The following is a 17,767-nucleotide window of genomic DNA, read 5'->3' as shown; positions in this document are numbered from 1 at the left end:
GCCAGGCTTTTCCAACAGATGCTCACGATAGGCCAGCAGGAACTGTAGAGGCTTTGTTCTTTTCTGAACTATCAGGCACAAATAACAGCCAGATCATCTTTTATTTTTATAGACACAGTAACAGTAATACTTATATTCTTGCAGAGCTTTTTATCAGTAGCTTTCAAAGTAGTTTAGAAAGGAACTTGATGTCTTCATTCCTTTGTCATGATGGATAAAACAACAGAGCTGATCAATCCTGCTTGTAAAATACTGTAACAAAGGGGAAAATATCCAACTTGATCAGGACTGGGAGGTGTGCTAGTTTAGTCCAGCACAATCGATTATGGGGTGAGCATGGTTTTGTCAGCAGGAACCTGCCATGTAACTACACTTAAACTCCTTTTTTTTTCTGCAAGATTGAATTCGATTAGGAGATTGGAGGCCGATGAAGTTGATTTTCTGCATCACGTGACCCAACTGGATCTCCGAGACAACAAACTTGGGGAGCTGGACGCAACAGTTTTTAACAATGTCGAAGTGTTACACTGTGAACGGAATCAACTGGTAACCCTCAAAATCAGCGGATATTTTCTCAAGGCGCTGTACGCTTCCTCAAATGGTAAGTGCGTTTTCAGGGTAGCTGTGGTGCTGCCATCTGACTTCTGCTTTTCGTACCTTGTTCTCTGTGGGATGCTTACGGAGTGTGGTGCACGTATTCAAGAGGCTCTTGACATGACCCTTGGATAACGCGGTTTCATGTGTGCTGTGTCGTGCAGTTCTGAGCTTTAGAAGTTACTTTCAAATAACATTGGGCTTCTAATTTGGAGGTTTCAAAATGGTGAAAATCTTAACATTCGAACTGAAATTGCTTTCTGTGTCAACTCTTGAAATTGTCAGTTCTTTGAGTTGTATTAATGCATTGCTTTACCAGGGCAAATAGGAAATTTATTGTTTTCCCCCACAGCTGATAGAGTTTGAACAACAAGTGGCTGTTTGTGAAACAAACTAAAACTATATATTTTTTTGCTATTACTTCTAGCTGCTTACTGTGTCCAGAAAGCTACAAAATTTGAGTAACCTAATTCATATTCAATAGTAAAAATAATGCAGCATTTTCCAGTTTAATAACTCCTGTGATCCGTGAATAGGATTTGTTTGATCTGCCTCTGGACGCTGCTGTTACTTAAAATACTCAGTTTTCACCACCATTTTTCTTGTTTGGAGTAGTTTGGTATGGAATAAACAAAATGCAGGCTCAAAGAGCTGTGAATGTGCTGAACAGTCTGCACTGCCTTTAAAAGGCTGTCATCTTAATGATATCCAAGCCTGTGCCTTCATTAAGTATTCATGCTGGGATCTTTGCAGCTGAGGAAAGTTGACATAATCTGAGCATGTGCTCTGCAATGTGAGCCGAGAACCCAAGTCAACCCCAATCTTGCAATCAGCTTCCTATTTGGTCTTGCTGTTCCTCCTGGCCATCCTCTTTTTGCACCCCCAGCCACCTCATCTTAGTCTCATCTTCCAAAGGGACTGTGATGCTGGTTACATTTTCACTTTTGTGGATTTTCTGGAGGCTTAAATAAATATCTGCTGGTTTTGTTTCAACCTCACTGCTAAGCATTAGCTACCTGAAAACCTTAGGATATGAAATATTATTGAAGCAATCAAAATATAACATTACTGGCGGTAGTTGAGACACCGTGAAAGGTCGGTAAGGCTGCCTGCAACCAGGAACTCCACAGGGATACAAAGGCGCTCATGTAATGTGTTGAAAAATACTCTGGATCTTGCCACCTGGAGGGCTCTGGGGTGTTCTGAAACTTGCTGTTTCTGAGTGGGGAGTCCCCCCTTCTGTGCCTGTACCATTGGTGACCAGTGAAAGAAAAAGCAGAGCAGGTTTGTGACTGATTATTCTGGGCAGAGAGTTACAGCTCTGGGACAAAAATGGGAAAATGAGAACGTGCCATGAAACTTTTAAAATCCTCCACTTTCTCCTCTCTTATCAGTTATGCAGTGTCTGTCACAGCAAATACAATGTAATACGGCAGATGTACTCAGACATAATAAAGAAACAAAACTCTGTTCAAAGAGGTCCAGACCCTCAGAAGATTTTTAGCTCACTGACTTGTTCTGAAATGTCTGTGTGTTAGCTGCTTAAAGTAACTCTTGTAGAACAGCCATTTAGGTGCAGATCTTTATCACCACTTTTGTTTTTATTTCTTTTTCCCCTTAGAACTTGTTCACCTTGATGTGTATCCAGTTCCTAATTGCCTGGCTTATATGGATATTTCTAGGTAAGTGTATGTATTTTTTTGAGTCTAGTAAAGTGTACATTAATGAGGCTTATGGAAAAAAGACATTCACTGCTGTTTCACTGGAAGGAAATTGGACCTTGAGATACGAGAAGACTGATTTTCAGAGTTGGAGAATACGCTTTTTTTCTCCTGGCCAGTTCTTCACTGTTTCCTTCTTATAGGTGTACTAGTTATTTGTTTTAGTGCTAAAAGCAAAATGTGCCCTTATAGTTAAAGGATAAGAGTTTCCCTGATTTAAAGATTTCCTGTCTTGTAACACAATGATTGAAACGTGCACCAGCACGAGATGTATGCAGAAGTTCCTTTCTGGATGTGTCTGTGTCACAAGCCCAGCGCAGGTGATGGTTTGACAGTTCACTCATAGTTTCAGCAGCTCCTGCAGCTGCCATGTGAATGCATCCACAGACCTCAGCTTAAGGATGGAGGTGGCATAGGTAAAGAAATGGAAAATGGGGTGTTTTAGTTTGTTTTACATTATAAGGACTCCATCAGGAAAACACTTTATACATGTGGTTAACGGCTGTCCTATTTAAGGGTTACTCATCTGCCTGTTGAAGTGATAATCTCATTCATTAAAAGCCTGCTTAGAGCACTCGTAAGCCATTGAGGGTGATCGCAACAATTAGTGAGTTTACCTGGGCGAGTGGCCATCAACTTCAAAGTTTCATCAACCATGAGTTACTCACATTGTGCACCTAAATGTAACACACAGGTGTGACTAAATAAGTGTGATTTATTGGAAAGCATTCTTTGTAAAGCTGTGTTCTCCATTTAGCTGTAGATTAAATTGGTGCAGAATGCAGGATTTTGATCACAAACCCTTTTTGTGCCTCACTTCAGTGATGGCATTGTACCTAAGTGATTAGGGTGTCTTTAGCTTCTTGGCTCACTTGGAATCTGGGATATCTGGTTGAGACTGAAGAGGAAGCTATCTGAGGATAAGAAGGATTGGGTTGCTATCGTGTGTTTTGGTTAAAGGCTGTTGCATGAGTAAACTATAGGATACAACTACATGAATGAGCACGAACATTGATTTATATTTGTGGTGTGCTGGGCTCCTATTCCTGGACTTCAGGTCTGCAAATGCCTGAATATTACCCGATGCCCAGTTGTGCATCTATGTCTGCTAACTGAAGTAGTGTTATGTGAATGCACATGCACACAATTTCCTCCATGTGTTTTGTGCTGCTAATTTTTGTCTTTAAAGCAGGATATATGGGTGCCCCATTGTTCCTAGCTGCATGTTTTCATTGCAGTATTTGGAAAGCTTGTAAGAACTTAATTTTTTAGATGGGTTAGCTTCTGTAAAGACAAATACAAGAAAAGCAAAATGCTTGACTTGAAAGATGCACCCCAAAAAAACAGATGTTGCTCTATTCAGTGAGACAGCTGAAGAATGGTAGAGTGGGTTTCAGAACTGAATTTATGGGGAATCAAAGAGGTGTGTTTCAACTGTGTAGGGTGTGAGTATCTTTTGAGGAGTACCTCACAATTGTTCTTCTCCATGGAGAGACTTCTTCATCCTTGATACTCTGGTATTCTCAATACTTCTTCCCCAGTAACAGGGAAGCAGCTTTTTCTATTTTCTTAGTGGTTGCACATCTGTAATTACATCTGAAGACAGTAATGCTGCTGCATTTCTTGCCCATCACTCAGGCCCTAACTGCAGTAATAGTGCCCTTAGAGAAGGAGAGGTGATAGGAAACACATTATGTAGCAGATTTATTTCCTGCAGATATCTGTATCTCTCTTGAGGCTGTATTTTTAATAGCTTTTACATCTCAATTATCCTTTAGTTATATCCCTTTGTATTCTTTATTCATAGAAATCACCTGGAAAACCTGCCCGAGTGGGTGTGTGACAGCAGGAAACTGGAAGTGTTGGATGTTGGCCACAATCAGATACGGGAGCTGCCTGCCCGGTGAGTCTTGCAGACCAGTTGTACAATGTACAATGGAATAAGCAATTCAGAAATAATTGCTGATTCAGTGTTTGGCTTGTTCCAGTGACTGTCAGGCCCGTTTTATCTTTTGTTTGATTTTATTTTTACCTTGTGGGGTATCATCATGCCTCAAGCTTCCACCCAGCCTTTCTTCTTTTACTTTCATGCAGAGAAAACAGTAGCTTTGAACTCCAGGTGGAAGTTTTGAAGCTGTTCAGGCAGGAAAACCCTTCATTTTTAATACTGAATATTAAATATTTACAGCCCTAACTTTGCATGACAGAGATCCAGAACTTATAACTTAGTTTCAGTGATGCCTGGAGACTCCACAACACTGTTTGAGTGAAAAAGGGTTGAGAGAAGGTAAAGCCTCATCAAGCAAGCAAATTTCTGCAGGTGGAGCAAATTGCCTTCACTACAAAGTTCTCTTTTCCAAAAAATAAATGATAGGAAGGTGAGTGAACAGGAAGGAAAATAGGAGTTGAGTTTAAACAGTAAATGGCTCTTATTAGTTTGGATTTTTTCCTAGAGAGACCTGTTGCTACCCTGGTCAGGTGCTGGTATTAAGAATTTTTAAGTCCCTGACTTCACTGGAAGAGAGCTGCTGTCCTTGACTGCTCTGTATGTTTCAAAGGGATGTTGTGAAAGAGAACATACTAGGTACAAAGGGTGAAATTGCATGGGGCTGTGCAGAGCCATTGAAGCCCTGTCCGCATTGAAGACTGTAGACAGCTAGTATATGGCAAGCAATTACATGTTTTCCTTGTGGAGCTGTACAGCACAGAAGAGCATCAGAATCCAGAAAGGAGAGTCTTGTCTGGGTCAGATGAGTGTGTCATATGGTGTAAACTGGCAGTTTCAGTGTCAGAAATGGGAAGAGAATAGATTTCAGAAATGCGGCCAGAAAAGTATGTGGGGAGATCTACTGAGCAAACTAAGGGTCTGACATGCAAACTATTAATCCTTCTGTTTTCACACAAAGTGAAACTGTGCCTACTCAGAAGGTGGGGGGAGCAAAAGTTCATTTGCCTTTCATTTGCACTTCATAACAGCAAGGGCTATCAAGGCAAACCGGATATATTTGAGAGATTAATGATTAGCTGAAATTAGGTACAGTCAACATCCCACTTGTCTCTCCTGCCATCTTATCGTTAACTCCAGGAAACAGCTTATCTTTGAAAACTCTTCTTTGTAGTACAGGTCTAGATAGCTTAGCTCCTAATAAGTCAACTCAGTTTTAAGGCCCAGTTCAAAATGCAGGCTTGAAGGTCTGATAAACTTTAGAGAAGTTTGGGTCTGGGTTCAAATGCAAATGGCTCATGGGTATAGACCTACTGTTAAGTATCAGGTAAATACTAGTGTCCAGCATGTTCCTGTGCACCGCTGTGTGCTTTTCCTTCTACATAGAAAAGCACTCTGCAAACTTGTGAAGGGAGTGAGCAGGGCTCTCCTAGGAGGATGCTTGCAACTCTAACCACAAATGTTCAAGCCCTGACTGACCAGCAGTTCCCTGGAAGGCTGAAGGTTGCTTGTAGTCAAAACAAATTACAGTTGATGCTAAGTGTGTTTACTTCTTGAAACAAAAAAAACCTATCCTTGAAGTCAAAGAGTTTTAGCAGTTGAGATAGGGAGCTATGTAGTAATGTTTGTCTCAATTAAAGAAAATGAGAACAATGTATATGAGGCTGTAATGCAGCCATTTCTGCTTTAAAAAGTACTGAAAAGGAACAAAAAGGGTACTTAGCTACACAGAACAAATTCATTGTCATAAAACTGACATTTGCCAGAGATTCTGCAAAGAAAATGAAGTGCTTCAATTAAGAGTTGCCAAAATGACCTTGCTGCTACTAGTGAACAGATGTCTGTATGTATTTTTGTTCCTTTTTGTCTCGGGTTTTTTTTTTAAGGTCTATTTGTATTCGACATTGTGTTCTCTTGAACAGTTGCTTACTGAACGCATTGGTTGAATGCTTTGGCCAAACCATGTTTTCTCAGAAGATGCTGATGCTTGATGGAGTGCTTGTCCATACAACTTTTTGATCCCATCAGAGGGGGGAGTTGGGCAAGTGGGAAAGCTGCCCATAGCTAAGAGCTCTCCTTGTGTCCTGGTTCCCCACCCAACTTGAGAACTAGGTGGCCCAGGCTCATCAGGGGCTTACTTATTTAAGTGCTGGTGCTTTAACCTCTCTTCAGGGAGCCCAATTCCTTTGGTGCTTGTCAAGCTTGGAAAAGAAAAGAAAAAACCCAACAACCAAGCAAGCAAAAACACTCCTCAAAGATTTACTCAGTTCTTCTGAATTATTTATAAAATATATTTTCGTGGAGAAGTTAATTATGCTAAGGTTTTCACCATGATTTGAACTTTCTTTTTAATTTGAAAATGGCACTGTGCCTACCCATCCAAAAAAAGAAAAAGTGATAACTTTTTGGAGTTGTCACCAAATTCTGCTTTTTCCTGTAACATTTGGTGTTGATACAGGCCAGGAAATGATATAGAAAGGCAAATCTATAACCAAGAGAGATTTTCCAGTAGAAGCAGAGTGAAACAAAAATAGTTAAAAGACAAGAATGCAATAGATAGGCTTATCGCTGCGTGGTAAGTGTTTTCACCCTGCGTTAAGCCTTGTGGAATGATAGGGCTGGCTGTTGACTTGCATCCGCGGTCAGGACGCGGCCGACCCAGCCAACTGAGATAGCTGTTAACACTGGCACACAGACAGGGAGGGTGACGGTATCTGTCGAGGGAGAAATACTCTGCATACTTCATTGATTATTTTGGCACAATAATCCAATGACCTGATGTATTGTAGGGAAGGGGGGTGCATGGAGAGGCTCTTTATGTGTATTTGGGTCATTGTGACAGAGGGAAGGAGATTTTTGCTTTAATGCTGAGTAATTTGAGAGTCTTTGAAACAGGTCAGCATGATGCACAGGCTCGCCAGATTAAACAGCGCGGTACGAGGAATGTAAGACAGGTGGCAGATAAAGAATAATCTTTTTTTTCTTCTTAATTTGCTGGAAGTGGTTCCTGTTCAAAATTGAGAGTTGCTCCATTTTTGTGGTCTTCAGGTGCAGATTTTAAACTTCTTATGTTGTTTATACTGCAAATTTTAGTTTCACTGTTTGTTCAAAACAGCTGTTTGTTCTTGTCTCTTTATGTTGCCCACTTCTCTCCCTCTCCTCCTCCACCCTCCCAAAAAATGGAGCAGGGGGGTGGAACTGTAGGTCATCTATTGCTTGTCAAAGCTCAAGAAAGTAAAGCCGATTAGATAAATTTCATTGCTGTAGGACTGGAAAGGAGGCTTTATGTTAGTCTGGTATTAACAGAAAAGGAAAATTGGGGGGGTGGGGAGTTGCCTTGGATTATGAGTCAGCACATGGTGAATAGAGAACTATAAAGCTTGTGGGGTGACTGGTGATTTCACCCACACTTGTGAAGTTGGCCCATTAGCCAGGGAGAACCAACAGATGCATTTTCCAGCAGCCATTGTTAGTAATTACCTCCTTCGCTGTTGTGCTGCTGTATTCATGTTTTATACAGTGCAATAAGAACTCTTTCTCACTACTTTCACTCCTGAATCATCCTTAAATCTCCTGCCCTGTCTCTGAACAACCTTTTTAAGAAGTTGGTGGAGAGTGGGAAGGTATTCTTGGATCTGTGCGTAACTAATACTGTGTCCGCTAATCGATCAACTGAACCACTTTCTTGTGATGAACTGTGATACCGCACTTAAATTCTGAATGCAACTCTTCGGTGTAGATTTTTTTTTTCTCATTTTTGGTGATTTTTATTTCCCTAAGGTTGTTCTACAACAGTAGCTTGCGCAAGCTGCTGGCAGGACACAACTTGTTAGGAAGGCTCCCAGATAGGCTCGAGCGAATGCAAGTGGAAGTCCTGGATGTGCAACACAACCAGCTCCTTGAACTGCCATCCAACCTGCTCTTGAAAGCAGACAGGTAAGTACAGAGAGCTTTGATCTCGCCTTGTGTGTAAGGAACCTTGCTTTGTGTGTTACTTCCTGACTGAAAGGGTAATCTGAGGTTCCCCTAATTTGGAAGTTGCCAAGCCTTGTGTGGTAAGAACAGATGTCTGCCCATGTCACCAAAACACAATCTTTTAATTCTGGTTTTGTTGCCTTATATGGTTGCTTCTTTTGAACACCTACATCTTGCAATCTAGCTGTAAAGTGAAGCACATGCTATTTTCTACTACATACACTGAGATGGGTTCGTGGCAGTTTCTTTAAATACATATTTCTCAGGCTTGTTTGATGGAGTGTGAAAGCTTTTTTTTTTCCCTTCAGTCAGAGGCTAGAACTTATTTATACCTGTCAAACAAAACAAAATCTGTGCATAAGGCTGTCAGAATAACTCAGTTATTCCCCTGTCCTTGCTTTGTGAATTTTTTATGCCTTTCAAATGTTTGTCACTAATTTAGCTGGTGTCACCACTTGATCCGTTTCCTAGATTCTTATTTTTATGCTGCTGCTTCTTTGGTCTTCGTCATCTTTTTTGCCTAGTATGAAGATACCCTGTAAAATGGTTGTGACTGAAATAAGGGAGGGCTGGTAGCATAGTCTGGGGATGGTGGATGGGCTTTGCCCCATTTGATGTCAGTGTTCCTTGGACCTCTGCACTTCCACAAATAGTCATGGCATTGCTGAGCGTTCACCCCATGCATAATTTAACAGACAGCGAGACTGTGTGCTGTGGGGTTTTATTTCTGATCCTGACTGTGACAAAAGGAACACAGCTCCTGGGTTTCCTGAGCGGTAGAGAAGCAAGAGGAGCAGTGATCTCACTGCCACAGCTCCTCACCCAATTAAGAGTATTGCGAAACCTCTGCCTGTATACTGTTGTTCATTCTGTCCTGACCCTCTGGTTACACTTCCTGGGATTCGCAGCACTGGGAGCTGGAGAAATAGGCTTGCAGTTGAGATGATTTCTAAATGGACTCTTAACTTGGCTTACTCTTGAACGGTAACATTCTGAGGAATTCATCATTTCAGTTAAAAATTATCTTTCAGAAGGTGAACTTTACTAGGATGTGTTTTTGGTTCTAGGAATTTCATTTCAGCCTCGATTTGCTTTAAAGAACCTTTAAAGTAATTGTTGTACTTTGATTTTAGTTTTTTTTTTAGCGCCACTGTTGCATACCTGTCCACATTCAAGCTTGTGTAGGGTACCACCTTTGGAACAAACTGATTATCAGCAAAGTTACTCTGATGTTAATTTACAGTTTCAGCTGAGACTTTACATGAAAGCGCAGTCAAAGTATTGAAACATAACAATGTTGCTGCTGCAATAATTGCAATTATCTAGCCTATTTCTATTTAAAAGTGGTGAAATTCACAGCCTGCTCATGTGGCAGGGATGTTTCACATCAGTGGCTGTAATTGTCTTGTGTATGACTCTTCAAACTGTGGTACATTAAAGTTTGTAAGATTGTATGAACTTCAGAAGTGAAACCTTGTAAAAAGCTTTTTTACAGGAAGTTGCAAAATCACGTCAATAAATAAAATCCTATTTACAGGTCCCAAGTTGAAATTTCTATCTGTTAACTTAGAAAGGAAAGAAACCTTTAAATAAGTTTCAGAAAGCTACCGGCATCCTTGAAAACAGAGAGAGAAATAACTTCGTAAAATTTCTACTAAAAACAGCTTGTAGGCCTAGGATGTAGATTAGTGTGTTTTTGGCAGTGAGAAGGAACCTGAATAAAATTTTTGTACTTCAACTCATCTGTTTAAACTGAGCTACAAAACTGTAGACAGTTTTTCATTATATTTTTGTGATGCTAAAATGAACAAGTACAGACTAAAAGCAGAATTGGGGGTAGATTTCCTGAAGATGCTGAATGTGTGCTGAAAAGAGGTAGAGTTGAAAAATATACTGAATAACAGGATATATAAATGGCTGAGACTTGGGGTTTTTTTCTCCTCTGCAGCTTTGACGTTCTGCAGCTTTCAAGCAGTACAGGGAACGCGTTTTTCATATCTTCTGTGAGCATTCACAAAGTCAGGTACTGTCACAGGAGGTAAACGGAGCCGGCCCATTCTGGCATCTCATCGCCACTGCAGCCTCCTTGGTCTGTGGTGATGCTGGAACCAGTTGGCTCAGGTGGGGTTTGCCCCCTTGTTCCCTACCCCTTTACTGGGGTTTAGATGACTGCGCTTACCAGGGTCTTGGCCAGACTGGTGCTCCTACTACTGCTGCTGCAGAAGTAACCGTGAAGGAAAACAGCAGTGCAGATTAGTGCACAATGTTTTAAGTTTCTTCAAGTTTTTCTTTCTTTTTATTTCGTTTTCCAGTGTTTGCATCTGTCAGCAGCTAAGCTTCAACAGAAATGGGTCTGGGTCAGGGAAAAGTGTTTAGGGGTTCGGTTTGTTTTGTTTTAAAAAGGTAAGAGGCTTCTCTTCTCCAAGCAGTCCCTGGGAAGCACAATCTGTGCTGCCAGACGTGCCAAGAGAACTGGGTTTCCCGAGCGGTCAGCCGTGGTCTCTCCCTAGCGTGTAATGTTGAACAAATCACTGTACCTTACAGAACCTTTCTCTCTCTATAAAATGATTTACCTTTTGCGGCCTTGAAAAGATGAGATTATTTTTTTGGGAAGGTGCTCGGGTCTGTGCAACTGACAGGTGATATCTTGCCTGGATATGAAGCCTCATGCTGTGAATTATAAACGCTTTCTCTGTCTCAGTCCTGAATATTTGACGAAGTGGGTGAGAAGTGCCTTGGGCGAACTTCAGCACAAGTGCTGGTGGGCTTTGACATCTAGAACATCTGAGGAAGGGAGAGAAATTGGTGCACCAAGAGAAAAATACCACTTTCACCGAAAAAAAGGAAAAAATACTGAAAAACCTCTGTTCTCTTCATAGAAGACTCAATGAACATTACTTTTCTGCCTTAATCCTTCCAAAAAATCAATGAAAAGGTGTCATTCTCAGTTGAAGAGTATAACTTAGGGATACTTTGTTGGTGTCCTCTTTAATTAATTTTCTATTTTAAATTGTTACTCAAGGAGAAATGTAGAACTGGCCTGTGAAACGTTTCTCTGACCGAGACAGATCTTGGTTCTGTTTATTGCACTGGAAGTATGCACATCTTGATCATGTTAGCAAGGATTTCTCTTGTAGGGTGGGGATTTTCTTGGCAAGATGAGCGCCACAGAGGCAGCCAGATAATCTCTTCATTTCTCATTACCAGATGCTGCAAAAGAAGAGAATTCATGCAAGTGCTATGGCTGATGGGGAAAACTCCCAAGCTGAGTCCCGACCCTTTTTTTTGTGCCCCTGCTTTCCTGCAGCTTGCTATCCGCTCCTTCATCTGTTGTCATGTTTCTCCCACTCTGTCTGATTCTTGTACAGGCTTTTTATTGCCTTCCTTGACCAGCTTGCAGCAAACCACTGTTTAATGGCGTGAAAACTGCTGTACAAAATATTCTTCGGCTAAGATAAGCAAGCATTGAAGAGCTTTAGCTGGGTATGGTAGAAAAGCAGTGACAGTAGTCAGAGGGGTGTAAAAAATGGAGATGCAGTGGTGAAGGACGAGGGTTTGCCTCTTGCCTAAGCTTCCTTTCCAGTCAGCGTGAGTGTTTCCAGTCTAAACCCTTAAAACAGCCGTGGGACTCCTTAAAGCAGTTGTGTGGTGGAGATGTGAGGCTGTGATGTGCGCAGCTGAAACCATGGGCTTTGTTCTGCAGTGTCTGATCGTGACCAGCTGTGGTGGCTGAGCCTGTCAGCTATTCAGAGGCCATCCAGGCTCTTGTTTTCAGCTTTGTTCAGCTGCTCTTATCTGTTTTGATTTTCTGTTTGCTTGTTTTGGTTTGGTTTAATTTGTTTTAGATTGTTTGGTTGAGTTGTTTGGGTTTGTTGTGGTTTTTTTTTGCTGGAGTTCTGAAAAGTGACCCAGTTAAACTTGCTTTTGTTTGGTATTTGCCATTTCCACTCACTGTGAATGCTGCTTTTTGGTACAAGTACTCAATCCTATCCTGGATGCAAGAAAAGTGAGGGAGGAAACAAATTCAAATGAATGCAGAGAGCTATTTGAGTGTTTGATGTGCATACTTTTGTTGCAGAAATGCTTAGCTGTTTGCTAGCAGATATGAGAAACTGGGGAGATCCCACTTACTGGAACAGCTAAAGATAGGTTAGAAAGTAAGAGCTGAGGGGACAGCAGCAGCTAATTGGTGTTTTTGGCAGCCCATCAACAGGAAGGGGATTCATTTGAATGTTTCCAGCCTTTCATTTATTTTAAAGGAGCAGAAATTTCTTCTGTACAGGCTGGCAAAACTGCCTTGATGGTTTCTTTTTCCCCTCTTTCTTTTCCCCCTGGACACCCTTGGCTTACGGGATTGTTCCTCACACACCTGCTACCACAGTCATAAATTATTTTAGGATTAGGCGATCAGAAATTGAGGACATGTCTCTGCAGAAGGGACTGAAGAAGAAATTGTGTATTTTGATTGCTCTGTGCTGATGGAGATCTTGGGGCACAGGCCAAGCTGGAGATCTTGATTGTGTATTTCTTTTTGCAGCTGCAGAATTTTTTCCAACTCTTATCAGTACTTTGAAGCTAAGCACAGTGGTTTTGATTTGGTGCTGCTTCGCCATTGGGTGCAGTTGTCTGTGTTTTAATGTTGAACATTCCTAAGCTTTTTGGAGGACATAACACTTTTTCAGTGGTGGCTGTGTCTTACCACCAAGCCAAGTTTGCCAGGCTACCTCAGAAAACGATGAGGAGCTGGGAGATGTTGTATCCTCACGTTTGTCTGTTGTATCCTCACAGTTGTCTGTATTCAGCTTTTGTGTGTGCATGAGGTAGGCAACGGTGTTTAAAAATACCAAACCTTTTGCAGTTCTCTGTAGAAGATTTTCTTTCTCTGCTTTTGGAAGTTCAAATTGAGATCAGAGTCCTCTGGGTTTAAGTAGGGCCTGGATGTGACTGCATATTATATCTTGTTGAATGAAATCCACATCCTTGATTCTAGCCTATGCTTTGGGACAGTCTTTTTTTTTCTATTTTGTCTCTTGGAGAAGTTGAATCCAGCAAGGGATTGTACTTTAATATGTCATAAAACCGAAGGTGACTTATTCCAGAGGAGATCAATGTTTATATTATTACCCCAGAGGAGAATTTGCACCTTCTCAAAGCCGAAGAATACTGGCATCTCCCTGCCAGCGCCTTCGTTTCTTTCCTAATCTCTGACACGCTTTTAGTACTTGTTAATTCATGCTCTCCTCGCTATATTATACTCTGGTATGCGCACAAGCTGCTGAATTCGGGTTTTTGTAGTGTTGCTGTGCTTTTTTCATGAGCTTGTGGTATAGTGTGTGGGTGGAATTGGAAAGGGAAACAATTAATTTTGGACTGAGCTTTAATGCTTGACATTCTGCTTCCATCTGATAAGCAGTACGAGTGGGATATCTTCAAGGAACATGAATCAGCTTAAGTCCATGCACAGGAGAGATGGGAACAGTTGTGCCCAAGTAAATTTCCACTCCTCTGGAGGGCATTTGTAAGATGTGCCTTCTAAGGTAGCAGCTGGCACGTTGCATGGGGATGGAGAAATAGGGGAGTGGAAATAACCTGGAGGAGGACTTCTGTGTTAAGTCAGTGTGAGGAGAAAACTTGATGGGCAAGTACAGATTTTTATTGGTTTTTACATAAGATTATAGCACAGACATAACAAAGCTTTGGCAGTAACAATCTGCTGGTTCATTCTGTTCCATGCTCGAAGAACAGTGTCCCTTCCCCCCCCCCAAATCCAGATATCTTCAAAGATTTATCATTTGAGAATGTTTTTACCATTTTAATGTAGCAGCTGCTCAAAAGGAACATGTAAATAAGCAGCATACTCTTTTTAGAAAAGTTAATTTATCTCTACTGATGTCAACTACAGACAGAGATTAGTGTGTGACTATCCTGAACCTGACTTTTCAGCGCTACCCCGCTGTGAATGGTTATGTGTGGGGTGGGTGAGACACCCTGCTACCACAGAGTTCCCCTTCTAGACTGCTGTAAGACTTTGCCAGCCACCTAAACCTTGTTCACACCTAAATCTTGTTCACACCAAGGTGCTAAACCGAAGGTCAGGATGATGGGGATTTATTTCCAACACTGTTGTCTCACTCGCTGTGAGATTTGGCAAAAGGGCAGGGCGGTGCAGAGCAACAGCTCTCCTCTCTCCTTTCCCCATTGGAAGATATATGCATCAAAACTTACTTTTGGCAGTAATACGCAGATTCTGGCCAGTGTTAATACCAGTGAGGGAGCAGCTTGAAATTTCTTGTTGTATTTCACCAGTGTTGAAAGTTTATTAAAAACAGAAGAACTTTTGTTTGATTCATGTTTCTTTTGACTTTAAAATGGCTTTGGTGTAATAGACTGTATTAATTTCAGCTTTATTGGAGCACTGTACCGTTTCTTACTGGAAGCTTTCTGCGGTGTTTTGGGCTAGCTGTACTTGAGCAAACTTACATTCTTCTGAACTTCATAGCCGTAGGATACTCTTTAGGTTATCTGGTTATTAAAAGAAGGTACCTGTGAAGCACTCCAGGTTATTCTGCTGCAGCTTGCAAGAACATAAGTGAAATACAGATTCCTCTTCAGGACAGAGGAACATGGCCTTTTGGGGGGATGTTTTGCTGCCACCTCCTCATCCCCATCACATTCCTGTGAAAGTTCACTTTTCCCAGCAGCCTTAAACCTTTTTATTACTTAAGCCTTTTGAGGCTGAGCTGAAGACAACCATTTTGTGCTATGAGTGGTACAAAAGATATCATGGCTTTAACGTTAATCAAAGTCCCTTTTTGTGGAGAGAGAAGACTATCATGTATATTGGATTGAAGTTCTCAAAGTAGTAGTTGTCTGTACTTCACCAATGTGCTTGCTGGTGTTTAATTAAGTACAAGAACCATTGATGTGGTGTGCTTCAGTTTAATAATCCAACTTTGAATGAGCTTAACATATTTTTAGTTTTTAGCTAAAGGGTGAAATTGAGCAGCATCTTTTTAGAGTAAATAAATAATTTCAAAACCCTTTCAGTTGCTTATTCCCTTCTCTGTGTTAATCCTCCCTTCCTCCCCTGGAGTTTTACCACCCTTGTGAATAATGAATGAGCCTGAGGATTAAACTGTGTTTCTCCAAAGTAGACTCCTCATGTCTGTGTAAAACAGCTAACCTAGTTTCAGTTCTGTGCAGCGCTGAGAGATTTTTGCTTCTAATGGAAATGGTGGGGTTTTTTTAATCCTTTGGCATTCCACGTGACTCCTCTGTAGCATGTCTGACCCTTGTTTGCCACTGAGCAAGTTTCAACCAGCTGCAACTCTTGCAAATCCATTTCATTCATTAGTAGGCTTTAAAGGTTAGTCCTGTAGATTCCTGCATGCATGGGAGAAGCTATCAATATTTCATCATTTTCTCTTCAGATCGGTGACAGGAGCGCACCTACCTTTTGTGTTCTGATCAGTGGCTTTGTAGGGTTCAGGCAGCTCATTGGAGCCTTGTTACTTGAGCGCAGCTTTGCCCACTGCCTGGTTTGAATGCGCCTGCTGCAGACTGGCAGGCACACACTCACTTCTGTATCGTGGGTTCTCCAAGGCAGCCTTTTCTAAAAGAGGAGGAAGGAAGAGAGAGGTCTTATTTCTGTTGAAAAGGCACGGTTGTGCCAGAGTTGGTTACTAAAGGATAAATAGCCTTGTTTTTCCATTTCTTTGGAGTTGCTTGTGTGAATTCTAGCCCTCAAGATGCTTACAGTGTGCATTTCTCCAGCACTGCTGTGATTACCAAACTCCTCTGAAGAAACGTGAACCTTCTGCCCGGAGCACTTGACTGGCAGGAGTGGGCAGTGCCTGTACCTCAGCAGGTCTTGTTCCCATTCTGGAAAATGTCCTTTGAGGGAGAAAGAGTAACTTCCTTTCTGTGCTGCTTCGGTCCTGGCTGCTTGCGGTGGGACTGCAGAAAATAATGACGAGAGCTTCTGCTCCTCTGGGGAGTAGAGGAAGGGCACTCGGGAGGTAGAGAAGAGATCTGGCTGTCTTCCTGCATATATCAGCAAGCAAATACATAAAGTTTAAAATGTAATTTAGTATTAGTGCTGTCTCCCTTTGAAATATAAAAGGCTAATTACTACCTGGTCTCAGGTTTTTCTGTGATTGGTGCATCTTTAGTTATCCAAATATTCAAAGAGTACTTTTTCATATTTTGTAGCTGCTTTCAGGTCTGCAGGTTGACACAAAATAGTGTCTACAACCTAGCCACTATTTAAAATACTGAAAAATTGGCTGGCCTATGACCAATGGCCTTGGCCTTGGCCAATGACTTCTTTTAGTCACTTGAAGGGTAGCAGTACTCTCATGCTTCATTGATGATTCATTCAGAATTCATTTTTATGTGGAATGAATATGGAAACTATGTGGTTTGTTATTGCTCTTACCTGTAGGTACATCTGTAGTAATGTTGGAGGTACTGAGGTCTTGATAAGGGGATAGAGACATTTTGATGTACTCATTTTGCTGATTTTGTTCGTACAAATGCGTTCATTTAAAAATGTGATCAGAAGCTTTGCTCATGCAATGCTAGACTATAGAGATTTTTATTTATACCTCTAGACAAAACCCACAGGATGTTTCACTGAACTCCCTTATGCCACTTCTGTTTGCAGCCTGAGATTTCTTAATGCCTCTGCCAACAAACTGGAAATGCTTCCTCCAGCCACTCTTTCTGAAGAAACCCATAGCATCTTGCAGGAGTTGTATTTGACCAATAACAACCTCACAGACAAATGTGTACCCTTGCTAACGGGCCATCCCCACCTGAAAATCCTGCACATGGCTTACAATCGCCTACAGAGCTTCCCTGCGAGGTAAGTAAGTGGTTTCGCTGCCTCTGGCCCACCAGTGGGTGGGCATCACGAAACATTTTCACAGCGAGAACTAAATTGCACAGAAATGGGGTGGCACAGGCTGTGTTTTGAACGCAGCGATACTGCAGAGGGTGGACTCACTTGCTATGCCCCCGTGCACGTTGCTGCCCTCTTGCATTACGCAGACAAGCGAGTGCTGCTTGTTTTGGTTGGGCTTGAAATGCTTTTTGGCTGGACTGAGTCAGCATGAGCGCAGTACACTTTTGATGCCAAGCAAGGAGGTCTTCCCTTTTCTCTGGCTTGGTCACTGTGCTTACACCTGGTGGGCTTCTTACGAGAGATTTGTGAGCATGGCAGACTGGAAATGTCCTCTGGAAGTGGGCTGAACTCCACTGGGGAAAAATTCTGTCGCCCCAGAAGGAGATTCTGCCTTGGCAGCAGTTTCTATGCTTTCAATTCACTCTGTTTTAATCAGAAATCTTTCAAGTGTAAGATGTGCTGTAAAGCTGACGGGGTGCAACCTTGGAAAAGAGATGCCAATAAATAAAGGAAGAGACATCTCTGTCCTTGTGTGATGTTCTGAGCAGCTGGGCTTCAATGGCAAGGGAGGGGCGGAGATGAATCAGGGGAAGGACTGAGTGGGATGGCAGAAGATGGAAAGGAATA

General features: G+C 41.7%; 1 protein-coding gene across 1 annotated transcript in view; it reads left to right on the top strand.

The window, feature by feature from the left end:
- The window catches only part of PHLPP1 (PH domain and leucine rich repeat protein phosphatase 1), a 65,336-nt gene that overhangs the window by 30,934 nt on the left and 16,635 nt on the right, over positions 1-17,767 (top strand). Inside the window, exons 7-11 of the mRNA XM_010181275.1 lie at positions 399-601; positions 2,216-2,276; positions 4,123-4,218; positions 8,041-8,196; positions 16,901-17,101. Of these exons, the coding sequence (XP_010179577.1) occupies positions 399-601; positions 2,216-2,276; positions 4,123-4,218; positions 8,041-8,196; positions 16,901-17,101 (717 nt within the window). The remainder of the gene's footprint in view (positions 1-398; positions 602-2,215; positions 2,277-4,122; positions 4,219-8,040; positions 8,197-16,900; positions 17,102-17,767) is intronic.

Source organism: Mesitornis unicolor, unplaced genomic scaffold, assembly GCF_000695765.1.
Source record: "Mesitornis unicolor isolate BGI_N332 unplaced genomic scaffold, ASM69576v1 scaffold3713, whole genome shotgun sequence".
Lineage (NCBI taxonomy): Eukaryota > Metazoa > Chordata > Aves > Mesitornithiformes > Mesitornithidae > Mesitornis > Mesitornis unicolor.
This window is presented reverse-complemented; position numbering and strand designations above follow the sequence as displayed.